The 15,164-nt window shown below is 53.4% G+C and overlaps 1 protein-coding gene and 2 long non-coding RNA genes across 4 annotated transcripts; 2 read left to right on the top strand and 1 right to left on the bottom strand.

Moving 5' to 3' along the window:
* Nucleotides 1-14: 14 nt before the first annotated feature.
* Tnfrsf1a (TNF receptor superfamily member 1A) lies at nucleotides 15-13,363 on the bottom strand. Of its 2 annotated transcripts, none has more exons than XM_059258633.1 (10): nucleotides 13,006-13,363; nucleotides 5,732-5,885; nucleotides 5,456-5,584; nucleotides 5,030-5,179; nucleotides 4,725-4,803; nucleotides 1,997-2,070; nucleotides 1,776-1,889; nucleotides 1,468-1,496; nucleotides 990-1,290; nucleotides 15-875 (listed from the first exon to the last, which is right to left on the bottom strand). In XM_059258633.1, the coding sequence occupies exons 1-10, from the start codon at nucleotides 13,042-13,044 to the stop codon at nucleotides 565-567; spliced, it is 1,380 nt and encodes a 459-aa protein (XP_059114616.1). In that variant the 5' UTR covers nucleotides 13,045-13,363; the 3' UTR covers nucleotides 15-564. The 2 variants fall into 2 exon arrangements, with proteins under 2 accessions (XP_059114616.1, XP_059114617.1); XM_059258634.1 differs by lacking the exon at nucleotides 13,006-13,363 and adding an exon at nucleotides 7,047-7,223.
* On the top strand, nucleotides 1,540-2,796 carry LOC131907418 (uncharacterized). The gene is made up of 2 exons (XR_009378392.1): nucleotides 1,540-1,916; nucleotides 2,018-2,796. It is a non-coding gene; the product is annotated as an uncharacterized LOC131907418 (long non-coding RNA).
* LOC131907417 (uncharacterized) lies at nucleotides 4,721-5,531 on the top strand. Its single transcript, XR_009378391.1, has 2 exons — nucleotides 4,721-4,830; nucleotides 5,125-5,531. It is a non-coding gene; the product is annotated as an uncharacterized LOC131907417 (long non-coding RNA).
* Nucleotides 13,364-15,164: the final 1,801 nt, after the last annotated feature.

Here is a 15,164-nt window from a genome sequence, read left to right as displayed (position 1 = left end):
TCCAGGGTCAGAGGTCATTTTTAGATTTTTAGTGTATTTACAAGCGTCCACGGCTCCACCTGGAGACCCCATTGTTCTGTGCTTGCCCCTACCTTAGACAGTTCAGCTGTGTTCGCCCAGGCAGGGAGCAAAGGGAGGCCGAGTTTCCATTAGTGTGAGATAATTGATAAAAATTATTGCTTACCTACTGTGAAAAAGGCCCAGGGACCAACCGGGAAGGCCCCAAGAAGCCTTGCTTGGGCCCTGTGCATCCCAAGTGGGAATGAGATATAGCGTCCCTTTCCTCTACAATCACATGTTCTGACTTTTGGCACCCCCAGCCTGCTGGGAGCAGACAGATGGCACATATGCTGCCATGCACAAGTGGCTGACTCTGGGGCAGTCCTCACTAACTGAGAAAAGCTATGTACCCCAACTGGGTAGCACCAAGGAAGCGGCTGCCAGCTCAAGCCTGCCCCTTCAAGGCCCTTCCCTCCTTTTCATCCAAAGAAGAGGTCCACAGGGCAGCGGGGCATCTTGCCAGGACTGTCCTTTAAGTCCCTCCCTTGAGGCGGGGGTGGGGCCTCATCGCAGGAGGCGGGGCGCGGACGAGGAGGCGGGGCTTCTCAGCGCCTCGAGGATGTTCTCCGCGCAGCCAGCCAGGTCCATGTCGTCGCAAAGCACGCTGACCAGTACGTCCAGCGTGGCCTCGTGGCGTGGCGTGCGCTGCAGCCAGGCTTCCAGCATGCTGTACTGAGTCTCGCGCCGGAAGCGCCCGTTCTGCAGCTCCAGCCGCTCGATCTCGTGATCTCTCAGCCCCAGGAACCGCATGAACTCCTTCCAGCGCGACGGAGGCACCTCGTCCACCACCGTGTAAAGCGTCACGGGGTCTGCAGCTGGGGACAAGGACCGTGCGCTTCCAGCGGCAGCCCCGCCGTCTCGGCCTCCGCCCTGCCGGACTCCTTCCAGGAGTAATGCCCCCGCCGCCGCCGCCGGGAACCCAAACTCACTGTCAGGTCGCTGCGGGTGGGCGCAGTCTTTCCATTTCTGAACAGGGGTGGGGACTGGCCCGGAGGGGGAAGATGGGTAGAGGAGAGGGTCAGCACCCTGGTTTGAGACCACCTCCCTTGTCCCTTCAGGTGACAAGACCCTGAAGTTCGGCCAGTTACTAGGGTCGAAGGTGGGGCTGGAGGCGATGGGGGTATTGGAAACCGGGCTGAAGCCGGGGGTGGGGCTGAAGCCGGGGGTGGGGCTGAAGGCTGGGTCAGAGGCTGGAGTTTGGGGCCAAGTAACAATTCCTTGGACCTCCGTCTGAAAGAGAGAAGGCATCGCATTAGTGGGGGAAGAAAAAGAGCCCCTTCGGGTTCTTTATTCTTGGTGGGGGTGGGGGTGGAGGAACTAAGGGAGCCCACCACCCCCAGTCCAAGTAATTTGGGTATCAGGAATTGGGAAGGAATAGTCAGGAAGTTGAAATATTTTTCCTCTCACCTCTTTGACAGGCGCCGAATTCCCACAAACTGAAAAAAAAAAAAAAAAAGAAAGAAAGAAAGAAAAAAAGCGTCATGAATTTCACTTCCCTTTCAACCCCGGCGCCCTGGCCTTGGGGACTTGTGGTGTCATGCCTCAGGGTCTATGTGGCCCCAGGGACCAGAGGATTACTGATATAGTATGGCTTCCCTCCCACCATCCAGGACCGTTAGCTATGAGCAAAGGGGCCACCCCTCGTGTCCGCCCTTCTCCTGCACGCCCCGCTCCCGCGGCTCCACCCACACCTTTACCCCACAGCCCACACTCACTGATGGAGTAGACCTTGGGCTTCCAGCGGGGATAGCGGCACAGCAAACTGATGAAGATGAAGGATAAAAGGCAAAGCCCAAGGAAGATGACCAGGGGCAGCAGCACTGCGGTACCTGCAGACAAAGTAGAAGACGCTCAGGGTGAGGCGGCAGCCGAGACTGGGGAGGGGAGGGTCAGCCAGCCAGCCCGTGAGCATGCGCACCAGGCCATTCCGCCTCACCTGAGTCCTGGGTGTTGTCAGGTTTAAGTGAAGATAGTGGGCACAACTTCAAACACTCCTGATTTTTCTTGCATCTGAGCGAAGAGACAATACTGGTGAGTAGAAAGGCTGCCGGAGGGAGCTCTTTGCCCCTGCGATTGCTTTTGCTATTTCTTAGTACCGTGGGACTTAACCTGCCTTGGGAACTGACGCGGAAGAATGGAAGATGAGCTCCTCATACAACCATTTCGTTTTCCAAGTTAAAGGAGTGCTAGGGTATGCATGTAGCCTCAACACTTGGGCGGTAATGGCAAGAAGGACAGTTCAAGGTCACTCTTGGCTACATAGCAAGGTCAGGGTCAGCCTGGGCAACAGGAGACCCCGTCGAGAACGAGAATCGAGAGAGGAAAGCGGAGGGTGGGGAGAGAACGGGCAATAGGCTATGTTGATAAGTTTAGAGTAGTCATAGTCCCGCATGGCAGCTCACAACCATCTGGAACTCCAGTTCCAGTGGATCTGATGCCCTCTTCTGGCCTCTGAGGGTACCAGGCATGTACATGGTGCACAGACCTACATGCTGGCAAGACGCTCATAGACATAAAATGAAAATAAATATTTTTACAAAGTATTTTTAAATGCCAAGCATGGTGGCACATTCCAGCACTCAGGAGGCTGAGGCAGGCAGATCTCTGTGAGTTCAAGGCCAGCCTGGTCTACATAGTGAGTCCCAGGACAGGCAGAGCTGCACAGTGAAATCCTGAATCAAAAACAAAACAAAACAAAAGAACTTTGTAAATGATAAAATAAAATGGTTGATAGGGCTGAGGTTATTGTGTCTCCATTATAGAGCACTTGAATATTATTCAAGAGCCTGGATTCCACAACCAATCAATATTTTTAAAATAAATTAAAAAAAAAAAAAAAAAAAGCCGGGCAGTGGTGGCGCATGGCTTTAATTCCAGCACTCGGGAGATAGAGCCAGCCTGGGCTACAGAGTGAGATCCAGGACAGGCACCAGAACACAGAGAAACCCTGTCCCAAAATAAATAAATAAATAAACAAATAAACAAACAAATAAATAAATAAATAAATAGATTTTAAAAGGCAGTTATGGTCAGAATATAAAACCCATTCCAGGCATTGACTAGTGCCACGGCACAAACAAGCCGTTTCACTTTCACGGCCAGTGTCTCACGGAGATGGTGCCACCTCTTAGCTCTTGGGACTAAGGGTCAAGTACTGATCCCTGACATGGTGTGGGCTTGACAGATGGCCTCCGTCAGTGAACTCTCAATTGTGTTTGCTGGTGGGGCTACAGCACAGAGAGGCCTACGGTTTGGATCTGGAACATCCCGCCAGGTCCATGTGTGGAAGGCTCCATCTCCAGCTTACTGGGGCATGGGGCCTAGTAAAAGTTAGGTCCCTGGGGCTTGCCTCTGACCCCACTCCACACCCTTTCTGCCTCAGTTGCTACGAGATGAGCAGCTTTGCCCCACAGTGTGCTCTGATCACGATGCTCTACCTCAGCACAGGCCCAACAGCCACAACGCCGAACACCGTTCGTGAGCTGAATGAATGAAGCCGTGATAAAACAGACCTTCCTGTGCTTTAGGCTGGTTAAGCCACAGGCCCAGAAAGATGACTCATACAAGAAGCTGAAGGCCTTGTCTCTGATGATACCACAGCTTACAGAACTTGACTTTGGAGATGACAGGTCACACAGGCATGAGCGGGTTTAGAACGTCAGTCTCCGGGGCAGCCCGAGAGCCCTCCACTGATAGCTGTCACGGGGGTGGGGTGGGGGTTTGTGGGGGGGGGGCTGTGAGAAAACCACACTGGGGAGCGGAGCAGAGGAATGTGAGATTGTGAGTTCTCAGCAGAAATCTGAAGATAGGGAAAGGCTTTTTTTGTCTACCTCACGAGGTCAGGGTGAAAACACATGGGACTGGGTATATGAGCTCTTTTGAGATGAAACTGAGTGGAAAAAATTAGAAAGTAAATAGCTTTGGTTCAGACAGTTTCATAGGTTGCTGGTCTAGTTTTTTTGTTTTGGGGTTTTTTGATCCTGGGATCCAACCCAGAGCCTCAGATATGCTAGGCCAGTGCTCTACCACTGAACCATACTTCCACCCACCCCACCTCCTTACTCTAAAGGTTAAGAAACGTAAGGTGTGGAGATGTACTAACTTGCCCAAGGTTGCACAGCCAGGAAATGGGTAGGCTGGGACTTAACCCCAGGTCAGTTCAACTATGAGAGTCTCAGAGTTACTTCTCTGGAAGCAAAGGTATAAGAACATCCCAAGTGAAGTCATAGGAATGAGGAAGTCTGCCAAGGAGACTGGGAAGGAATCACCACAGGGGTGTGGCCTATGCAAACCCAAGGTATCATCAACAGTAAGACACACCAAATAGTGCAGGAAAGAGCACGGTGGTGCTCGCATCCTGCTGCGCAGCACTGGCGAGGCGTGCATGCTAGGGCGCATGTGTGGCGTCAGAGGGTGACTCTGGAACTGATGTGCTCTCCTTTCACATGAGTCCCAGGGATTGAACTCAGGCTGTCAGACTTTTGCTGCAAGCGCTTCACCCGCTAAGCCACATTGCCTACCCCCAACGTACTGGAGAGAAAGAGAAAGGACTATCGGATGTCTGGACGTAGTGCCTTTCTCTCATCCAGTTGTAGGATGCCTCCTTTAATCCAGCTACAGCTGCTCATCCATCCCAGCTCCCCAGCCACTTGGCAGATACTCACTGACTGCAAGGGACACATTGATTTGCATGTCGGTAGAATCCTAAGTGGCAGCTACACACGGTGTCCTGCTTCTCCTTACCTGAGAAAAGAGAGAAGGACTGAGGAGGTGTGCCCGCACTCTGGGGACCAGAGGGAGGAAGAAGGGCAGGGTGAAGGCACCACATAGGAGCTCAGACCCACAGACCAGAGAATGAGGAAAAGATGCTGCCTCATGGGGAGGGGGGACAGAAGTGGAAACCTCTGCCTGAAAGGCAGGATACTCCTGAGGAGGGGAGAGGGCCTGGACTTGGCTGAGTGGTGCTCACAGGGGATAGTCACGGTGCCGTTGAAGCAGGGGCTGCAGTCAATGCACCGGAAGAGTTTTTCACTCAAGTAGTACTGGAATTGGTTCTTCCTACAGCCACACACAGTGTCCTTGTCTGCTCGGCAAGGAGAAATCTCCACCTGGAACATTTCTGAAGAGGGAAGGAAATGGTCATGAGTCAGTCTCTCATCCCTTTTCCCATACAGATCCTGACTCCCTCTCTTCACCATGTGCCTTGACCTCTTCTCTGTAACATAAACACTCCTGTGCACACAGACCCAGGCTGGCGTGCGCACGCATGCTCCCACCATACCCACGAGCAGACTCAGCTCCCAACCCCTTGCAAACATCCATGTGCACACATGCGTGTTCCCAAGCCTTCTCAGCCGTGCTCCCTCTCGAGCCCTTGCCCACTCCCAAAGCTTGCCTTCCCGACATGTCTTGCAGCTGAGGCACTGTCTGATGTGGTTCTCGGAAGCAGTAAAGGTGCCATTGTCACACTTCTTGCAGACTGGCTCTTTCCCTGACTCTGGACAGTCATTCACCAAGTAGGTTCCTGTGAGTGGGGTCAGGATTAGGCCGCAGTGGAGAGCTGGGGGGACAAAACCCAAGCCCAGGGGAGGCAGCCAAGGAAGGGACTCCCAGCGACCGAGGTTCCGGACCGTGAGAAGGAAGCAGAGGAAGACTGCTCCCACTTCCTTACCTTTGTGGCACTTGTAACAACAGATGGAGTTGTTCAGAGGGTGGGCATACTTTCCATGGGGACACGAACTATCCCTCTTCTCCCTCTCCCCAAGGGAAGGGACCAGTCCAGTGACCCCTGAGGGGTATATCCCCACCAGCAGAGCCAGGAGCACCTGGGGGAAGAATCAGAAGGTGGAAATGCCGTCAGGGTGGGGCCATAGAGGCAGCAGATTGACGGCCCTCCCCCCATAGTTCCCATCCCCCCTGAGGAACATTCTCCCTCAAACTGTGTCTACTGTGCAGTCTAGGATTGTCTTGGTCTCTGGTTCTGTGTGCTAGCATTTGTTTCCAGAACCCCGGGCAACTAGGTCTCAGCCCCCTCCCCACTAACTGTATTTTACTCTGAAGCAGCTCACAATGCTAATCACAGGAAAGCTGTCAAGGAAATGTTTAGCTGTTGGTATTGTTTGCAGGGCTGGAGGTGGAACTCGGGGTCTCACACAGAATCTCAGAGATAACCCCTGCCCCACCAGGGAATGTCTTCACCCAGAACTAGCAGGCTGTTTCAGTTGTAGCCTGTCTATCTTCCAACAGACAGTCCTAAAGTTCATTTGGCATTTCTATATCTGGGTGCGGGTGTCACAGTGTGCCCATTTGTGGACACTTCAGAGGTGAGCCATTAGGATTTGCAAACCTTTCTGGATTTCATTGCACTAATAAAAAGTGCTGTGGGGGTGGGGTGGGGGAATCAAGTTGTCAGGAGGGGCTGCCATGGAGATGCTTCAGGAAAGTGTCTGCTGTGCAAACAGGAGGAGCTGAGATCAAGCCCTGTCATCCACATAAAGCCAGGCACAGTAGAATGGGCTTGTAATCCCAGTGATGGAGAGGACACAAGCAGATCCCCGAAGCTCTCTGCGCAGTCTAGCCTAGCTGAATCAGTGAGCCCCGGTCCCAGTGAGAGACTCTGTCTCAAAACACAAGGTGAATAGTATCCGAGGAAAACACCTAAAGTTGACACACCGGGATATGAACCCACACCTGTATGCATGCACACATACACAAAATCAGCTGGGGACACAGGTGGATGAAGTTCTTGCAAGCACCATTCCTGGGAGTGGGCAGGAACAAAAGGAAGAGCTCTGTGCATGATCACGTGCATGCATGTGTGGGTATGTCCCTGGCGGGCGAGCGGGGAGAGGGGCGGCAGCTGGGGATGGAGCCAAGAACCTCACACGTGCCCTGAGCCACACACTCAGTCACGAATTCTAGATATTTGTTTCAAATCTTGCTCAGCAGCTGCCCTCGCAGCCCATGCCTCCCACAGCTAAACTTACACTGCAGCTCCGGCTGGCAAGGACGAATGGAGAGGGAAGGCAGGCGGGAAGGTTTAGGGATGAGCAAAGACACGTGGGTCGCGGACTAGTGTCGGCCAGAGGCTGGTCATCTGACTTGAGAAGACCAGCAAACCAGGAGCTGAGGATATGCCAGGAGTTCCAAAGCCCGCGGGCAAGCAGGACATTCTAGACGGCCGGTTTAATAACCTGGGCCAAGCTCCCAGCAGCTAAACAGTTTCCCTGTATGTAAAGAACTTCAGCGTGGAGACAGCAAAGCCAGAAATCATCTCAGCTTCAGTTCAGACCTCGCTCTTTGATCTCTCCCAACTCGGGTTTCCCTCAACCTTCATGCTTTCTTCCTTCCCACCCCACCCCCTGCTACGAGCCACTTCTCGCAAAGGGAGAGGATGTCATCAAGACGTGTCACAGATGCAGGGGCAATGGACCAATCGGATCACATTCAGGACAGGAGCGCTAGCCACCCTAAGCTGTCTAGACTCAAACAGCTGTCTTCAAGGCCCTGCAGCCTCCACAGCTCTTTTGGAAGGAGGTGCAACCTGGCAGCTGCTGTTGCTCCAAGTGCTACTGCAGCAGCTGCAGCTGCACGGGTCAGGAAGCCTGGGCCTCAGCCAGAGACTGACCCAAGAAGCCACACACAGCACATCAGGCAATCTCTCAGGCAGGGGTGCACCCCCCACACATAGAGTGCAGAGGCTTCCAGAGTGACAGGAAGGATTAGTTATGATAAGAACTTCCCAGTCATGAAAGTGTGGTTCCTTTCCCCGAAGAAGAAATGTTTGGAGCACCTAAGGTCAGTGGCACCTCCAATCCCAGCAGAGAACTTGAAGCAAAGCCAACAGGCCAAGGTAGTGTCAGGAAGAGGTAGAGGTGGGTTCCAGGCCAAGAACAGCCTTGGAGGGACATCTCCTCCAGTGATGACGGATGAGCCTCCAGAGAAGGAGCCCGGTTTCTCTGGTCATGTGTCCCTCCCTTTCCAGAACTCTGGGGGTTAAGATAAATCCGGGAAAGGGATAACTGTTCCCAGCAGCTCCGCCCCAGTGACTCAGGCCAGGGAGGGAGGGGGACCTAGGACAGTGGACAGGGAACTGCAGCTTCCCCAGCCCTTCAAGGGCTGTGAGTCAGCAGAAAGAAAAGCCCAGCTGGCAAGTAGAACCCCACCTCCTCCCTTCCCATCCCCCCTCAGGGCTCTTTATCCTTTTTCCCTTAAAAAGAGCCAGGCAACGGACCCCTGTCCCACTGGGCCCACAGATTTCGGGGAAATGCTTCCTTTTTTCCATTTCATCCCAAAGGGAAGTCTTCCTGACCCCTGGCTTCCCCCACCAGGTCAGTAGGCTCCTCCCAGAAGATGGGCCCTCTCCCCCCCTTCCCCCCTCCCCCGACATCCTTCCTTTAGATTGGGACTTGCCCTGATCCCTGGTCAAAAATTAAACAAGTCTTCAGTAGATAAACCCTGTCCCAGGATCCCTGCTCCCTGGCTCCCCGGGCTTTCCTGCCAGCCCCCTGACACTCACTCCCCAGTGCCAGCAAGAAACAAAACCAGGCCGCCCTCCCACCCTCATCCACCACACTCCCACAGCCTGCCTGTTTCTGGCCAGTTGCATTGGGTTTGGGGGCTCCGGAGACCATCCTTTAGAAACAGGGCCAGCTCTAAGGCTTCATAACCTAGTAGGCCTCTTAAGGCTAGAAGGGATGGAGAGAGTCTGGCCTTAATCCCAGCACTGAGAGGCCAGCCTGGTCTACAGAGCGACAGAGTTCCAGGACAGCCAGGGCTGCACAGAGAAACCCTGTCTCAAAGAACAAAAACAAACAAACAAACAAGAGAGCCGGAAGGGGGCAGAACGGATACTGTATCCCACACGCTCCAGGGAATCCAAGGCCCTGGTTCTCTGAGTAGGCACTATGTGTAAGCACTCAGCAGCCCTACTAACAGTTGCATTATGAGGCAAACCTCAGTGTATGGGAGCCAAGTCCGAAGTCCTGAGCTAAACCCCAAGGCCTTTGCCTGGAGCAGAGGAGGGGCAGGAAGCTGAGGGTGCCTGTAGAAAGATGCTTGAGAGAGTGGTACAGCGGTCTCTAACTACTCCTCAGCTTCCGCCTGGGAGGCTTTAAGGTGTGACTTCCTGTGCTGGGGCTGCATATAGGGCAGAAAAGCCGAGGTGGACCCTGTGGTCAATCTTTGACCCAGCCACCTTTTGGGGGACCCACTCGCTAGGCCCGTCCCCCGCATTCACGTGTTCATTACGTTAAAATGTGTTTGTTCCATATAATGTCAAGACCTGTGGGGTGAAGAACTCATTGGCGTGGCCTCTCCTCCGAGAGCTCTGTCAAAATTCTACCTCCCACCCACCCACCAAGCCCCCACTAATGACTCATGTTTCCCCACCCAAGCTCTTTGGATACCCAGTCACCTGTTGGTGTTGAATACCATGAACTGCCCATATCTACTCTGGGCTCTTATCAGAAGCTGGTTATTTCAAATGAAGAGATATGATCTCCCCAAACAGACCACAAAGCCTCTGAGCTAAGAGATCAGACAACGTCTTGGTCTCATCATCCAGATCCGGGCCTGCAGAACTAGAGGGACAGATTAAGGTGCCTTCCATCCCAGATTGAGCCAGTAATACCTTCAAGGATGTAGGGAAGAAGCATCCCTTCTGCCACGGAGACACACTTGTCTCCGCGAGACATTTTCAAAACGGTCCACTCACTTCCACACACACGCATTTGTGCACAGGTCCTTTTGTGCACGATTCTGCCATGTGCTCCTCTCTTTCTGCGCCCAGCTGACGAGTCAGTGCAGCTGGAAGCAGCCAGAAGAAAAGCTGAGAACTGATGCTCCAGTCAGTTCAACCATACTTCCACTTGGCCAGTCACTGACCTACTTAAACTGACCCCCATCTCCCCCCCACCCCCGCCGACAGAACTCACCAGTCTCCTTGCCTAGACCCATGTCACACGCTGGAAACTGCCAAAGCCCTCACGGTCACCCAGGCCCTTCTCCTGTAATCTCCCTACCCCTCTGTGTCCTCTGGTTGCCCCACACCTGGACTGTTGAGACTGCCGCTGCCTTCCTTCTGTCTACTCCACAGCGGGGTCTCAGGGTCTCACTATGTTGCCCAGGCTAGCATCAACCTTCTGGCTCAGTGATGCATCTACCTCAAACCTCTGCTGGGGCTGAAGCTACCTACAGACTTTCTTATTTGCATTCAAGCTCCAACTTGTACCACTGGGGTGTGGATCTCCCTCTGCACCTGCAGGGCCTGGCTTCAAACATGATTTCCATGGATCAATCTTTCCCTGGGCACACGTGTCAGAGATAACTCACTGCTATTTGGGAACTGAACCCGGGTCCCTCTGGAAGAACAATCAGTGCTCTTAACCTCTGAACCACCTCTCCAGCCCCCTCACTGCTATTTGGAACACGGTCTGGACAGAGTGGATACTTAGAGAATAGCTAAGGAAGCGAGGGGTGGGGGAGGGAGGGAAGCCGACCTCCATCTGGGTCCTTATGCAGGATTTTTTTTTTTTCTTTTTGGTTATTTTTTACGACATGGTCTCATGTAGTCCAGGCTGGCCTCAAGCTCTCTATGTAACCAAAACTGGCCTTGAACTGATCTCCCCCCCTCCATCTCCCATTCTAGGATGTCAGGCATGCGCCATCTTGACTGGCTCAGGGTTCTTCTTCACACACCCAGTGTCACATTGTCACACTCCTCACCTTGGCTACTCCACCCCCAGCTGAGATGTTCAGCTCCTGTAATGACCACCTTCAACATAAAATCCCATCTCTCCATTCCCCGAAGCCAGGCTCCCAACTCCTCTGCCCTCCCTCCTGGCTTCAGATGCCAGCTCCAAGTCTTTTTTCCTATGTAGGACTCCCTCCCTGGTCCCATCTGACCAATCTCTTGCTCCTTAATTGATTCAGCCATCAGGCAAGTGTCAAGGCCTCCGTTCCAGGATCCTCATGGGTGCTGGACATGCCAGGGTGGGTGGGACACAGCTCATACTCTCAAGAGCTCTCCGTGAGCCAAAGATCTACACAGGCAAGCTCAGCCCAGCAGACAGGCAAAGGCCAGTAAGCAAGAAAAGACAGTTGGCCTGGGGCCCAACCCTCTCCCCCAGTTCCGCCTCCAGGACACTACTTCACAAGGCCTTGGTGTATCTTTCCTCCAGCCTGTTCTAAAGTCATTTTGACTCCTATATTTAAACTCTTTGAGAGTAACAAGGTCGTGTTGACCTTGTCACAGCCCTGCCATACACATTGCTCCCTCATGACCCCAGAGCCTTCTCATCACTCATACACCCCATAGGCCCTGTGCTCAGTACCGATGAGGCAGTGGACAGCCCTATGTAGATCTCACCTGCCTTCTGTCGTCCCTTGTCTTCAGGCTCTGCTTCTGTTCAAAGCGCCCCATCCCTACCTGGGCCTCCACAACTGGATCCGGATCTCTCCTCTACCTAGCTAGGCTATTTTTACTTTCTCAAACCCTGACAGCCATTGAATAGTGACTACTAATACTGCTAGTGAGGAGAAAACAGACACTGAGCACTCACTAAGTCCTTTCTACTTGTTGTGTTCTATTCCCCTTCAGGACTATCAACTTGACCTCAGGGACTTCATTCACCTCTAATCCTAGCAGCTGAAATAGGGCCTAACATGGAGTAAGAGATTAACACATTGAATAGTTAACACGCATCCATCTAGTCAACCTTAACATAACAAGTATGAGGTAGTGATCATTATGGCCATTTTGGAAACTGAGAAACAAAGGCTGGGGGGAGTCACATCACATGACTGAGTTCATGCAGGTCAGGGTGCTGAACTGAGCCTTAAATCCGGTGATCCAGCCCCAGAGAGAACAGAGATAAGTGGATGGGGCAGCTGGTTGATGGGTGCAGACCCAGAAGGAGCAGTCTTGACAAGGGTCATGAGCTGAGACTGGGAGACAGGAGGCGGGGATGAAAAGATGTGAGACCACGCAGACTGGAGGAGTCCAGGGTCCTGGAAACACTGGTTTCGACTGGAACCGGAGGAAAAGGGAAGGGACTGGACAGAAAGGAGCTCCATGAGGAGGCTCTGGAGACTGCCAGGAAAGGAAGATTGGAAAAAGAAAAGGCATGGAGAAGGAGGCGGGGCTCAGAGACACCGTCCAGGTAGGACAGACAGCCAGGGAGCCCCAGCTCTGAGGATTTCCACAGAACGATGATAAGCACGTAGACAGAAATCAAGGAAACGCGAAAACGAGGCCCAAGTCAGAGAAAAGGACATTTTTCCAGTGACGAAAACAAACTGCCACCAACTTCCCCAATCTGAACTGTGGAATTAGAAACCATGAGATTGTCTTTTAGGTCTGTGGGGAGGGGGCTGGAGGACACACTGCCCAGATAAAGGAGGTGTTAGCTACCTAGGGAGGGTGAGGTCAATGGAGACCTCTTGTCTGGAAGAAGACCTGGGAGCAGAAAGGCAAAGGCTGTGTAGTCTGGGCCGGCTGCCCAGCTTTATCCAGTTTCCTGGTTCACTCCGAAGCACGCGATCCCAAACTTGTCCCCACCAACTGATCCCCCTCCTTCGATCCAGTCTTCCAACACCCTGACCCACGCTGTTCAACTACTGCCAGAGAAACCGGGCTGCTCCGCCTAATTCCACTGGCCTCGCAGCTGCCCCCCCCCCCCAAGCCCAACACACTCCAGGACCAGTGAGCCACCTCGGCTGTCAGGCCCGGCCTTGGGGGCTTGGCTTGTGGTAACTTTCTCCCTCTCTGATTTCTCTCGGGTTTCCTTCGGCCTCTGCCGGCAGCCCCGGGTGAGGCACAGCAAGCCTAGGCAGACTGAAGCGGAGAAGTCCTCCACCCCGCCAACCCCTACCCCTGGTACATGCCCACTCCTGCCCGGCCTCCCTCGCCAGCAACCCACCCTTCCCTCCTGTCCCCCGTCTCACCAGTGACAGCAGCAGGCCAGGCACGGTGGGGAGACCCATGTCCGGCCGGCAGTGGCCTCTCTCACTCCCCCATTGGGGCTGGGGACAGTGTAGCAACTGGCAAGCTGGTGAATGAAGCCAGACGATCGATCGGACCAGGTGGCCCGGGCAATGGCAACCGGGGCCTCAGGTTAGAGAAGCTGAAAGTCGAGGGTAGATGCCGATCAGGGTACGGTCCTCCAGGACGTCGAACCCAGGAGGCCCGATCAGGAGCCAGAGTTCAGAAAACTCGGAGAAAATTAAAGCTGAGAGGAGAGAGGAGGTAGGAGGGAAGGGAGAGTGGCGGGGGTGGTGTTGCAAGAGCGGGACCGGAAGAGCCTGGGGAGAGGCGAAGGAGGAGGGAACCAGGAGGAGAGAGGAGAGGGCCAAGGTTCTTTTAACGCTTTGTAGCCTGGGTCCCACAGCCTGGCGCCCCAAACCCACTTAAAATCAACTGGGAACACCTAGAGTTTGAGAGTTAAATTCACCGAATTCCAGTTCAGACTCCTGTACTTCCTAGGTGGGTGAGCTCAGACCCGTGGACTAAGCCCTCCAAGCCTGTTCTCAAGTTCACAGAATGAAGGTAGCCTGTCTCATGGGATGATAGACAGGAGTTACTGAAGGAGGGCAGTATCTGGTGCATGGTGAGCACTCGGTGTCCCTCAGCGGCGCTCCCTTCACTCCAAGGTTCCCTCTAATCTCAGGGACATTTACCCATCCATCCCAAACCGGGGAAGAAAACCAAATCTAGTTTTCCACCCTGCGGTCCCTTCCAGATGGGTTCCCACCATGGCTCTGCCACCAACAGTGTGTGTGTGTGTGTGTGTGAGACAGCCCCCCCCCCAAGCCTTGGTTGGCTCCCCCGTTATTCAGTGAGTGAAAAATGCTTGCCCTCACATAGGGAAGAGGTGGCATGAAGATTCAGTAGATGTATCTGTAAAGATGCTTCCAGTTGTGAAGGGTTCCCAGGGCCCTTTTCCCAAACACACTATTTTGTCTTAGTTGAAATAGGGTTTCATTTAGCCCAGGCTGGCCTCAAACTCATTAGCTGAGGCTGGCCTTGTACTTCTGATCCTTCCCCCTGCTACATGCTGAGATTACAGGTGTGCCCCACCACACCCAGCTCTAGATATTCGGATGCATCCATTGGGACTGACCCAGAGCTGGCTACCACATTCTGCAGCTAAGGAAACAGCCACAGGACACTGCATACTGGGAGGCAGAGCACAAAGAACTCGGATTCCTGGTTACTGTTATAAGGCCACGCTGTTACCTCCTCCTTTGAGTGAGACCTCACCTTTTGACTGGCACCCCTTATTAGGGGTGGACACCTTCTGCTATCCTCATTTATGGAGGTCTTCTCCCAGGTGAACCTGTCAGCACTGGGATTCTATTCACTCCAGTGCCTTGAGATTTAGTGACCTTCTTTATGTATGCCAGTTCAGTCTGAGGTCCTCCAGCAGCTGAGACTGTGGGACATGCAAGGAGAATGCAGGAATGGGGGCCTAGGGCTTGGGGGCTTGAAACCAGAGCTACTGGCCCTTCTCTCTGTGAACCACGGCTGGCCTTCAGCCTCCAGCATGCCCACCCTGATGTCTCCTCTCCTCTCCGCTGTAATCCCCAAGGCAAAGCCCCTGAAGAGCAGCTGGAGGTGTCCCCACTGCTAGAGGCCCACTTCCCTCTGTTCTGGTGGAAGCTTTTGGCACCCTGGCATCCATATAACCAAAGAGTCTGGAATGTTCTAGTGGAAGTCCCACCTCTCTGCCCAGACCCTGCTCCTCAGAAAGCCCCTCCAAACACGGCTCTTCCCCCAGAGATGCTCAAAACCACTCCTATAGGGTATTTAAACTGCACCCCAGAAAACAGACCCATGGTTTTTTGGTTTCTCCCATCTCCTCTCTAGGGTCCCGGAGAATCACTCAGGAATGCTTTACCCATTAAACCAGGGCATTTTCTAATTCGGTCTGATTTAGATTACTGTGTCGGCGGAGAGGCTTATCCGGGCACAGAAACTTTTCACTCTCTATAGACTAGTCAGTTTTCAATGTGAACAAGCTAGGATAAATAAATGGGAGGGGGTGCCTCAAGGTATAATTCAGTGGTGGAGTGTTTGCCTAGCACAAGCGAGGCCCTAAACTATC

Source organism: Peromyscus eremicus, chromosome 3 (assembly GCF_949786415.1).
Source record: "Peromyscus eremicus chromosome 3, PerEre_H2_v1, whole genome shotgun sequence".
In the NCBI taxonomy this organism is placed as follows: domain Eukaryota; kingdom Metazoa; phylum Chordata; class Mammalia; order Rodentia; family Cricetidae; genus Peromyscus; species Peromyscus eremicus.
Note: the sequence above shows the minus strand (reverse complement) of the source record. Positions and strands in the feature narration are given on the sequence as shown.

Coding starts and splice junctions, on each gene's coding strand:
- Tnfrsf1a (XM_059258633.1), bottom strand. CDS start 13,044: ATGGGTCTCCCCACCGTGCCTGGCCTGCTGCTGTCACTG. Junction 4,804..5,029: donor CGGCACCGTGACTATCCCCT/GTGAGCACCACT, acceptor CTCTTTTCTCAG/GTAAGGAGAAGCAGGACACC. Junction 1,890..1,996: donor TGACAACACCCAGGACTCAG/GTGAGGCGGAAT, acceptor CTTTGTCTGCAG/GTACCGCAGTGCTGCTGCCC.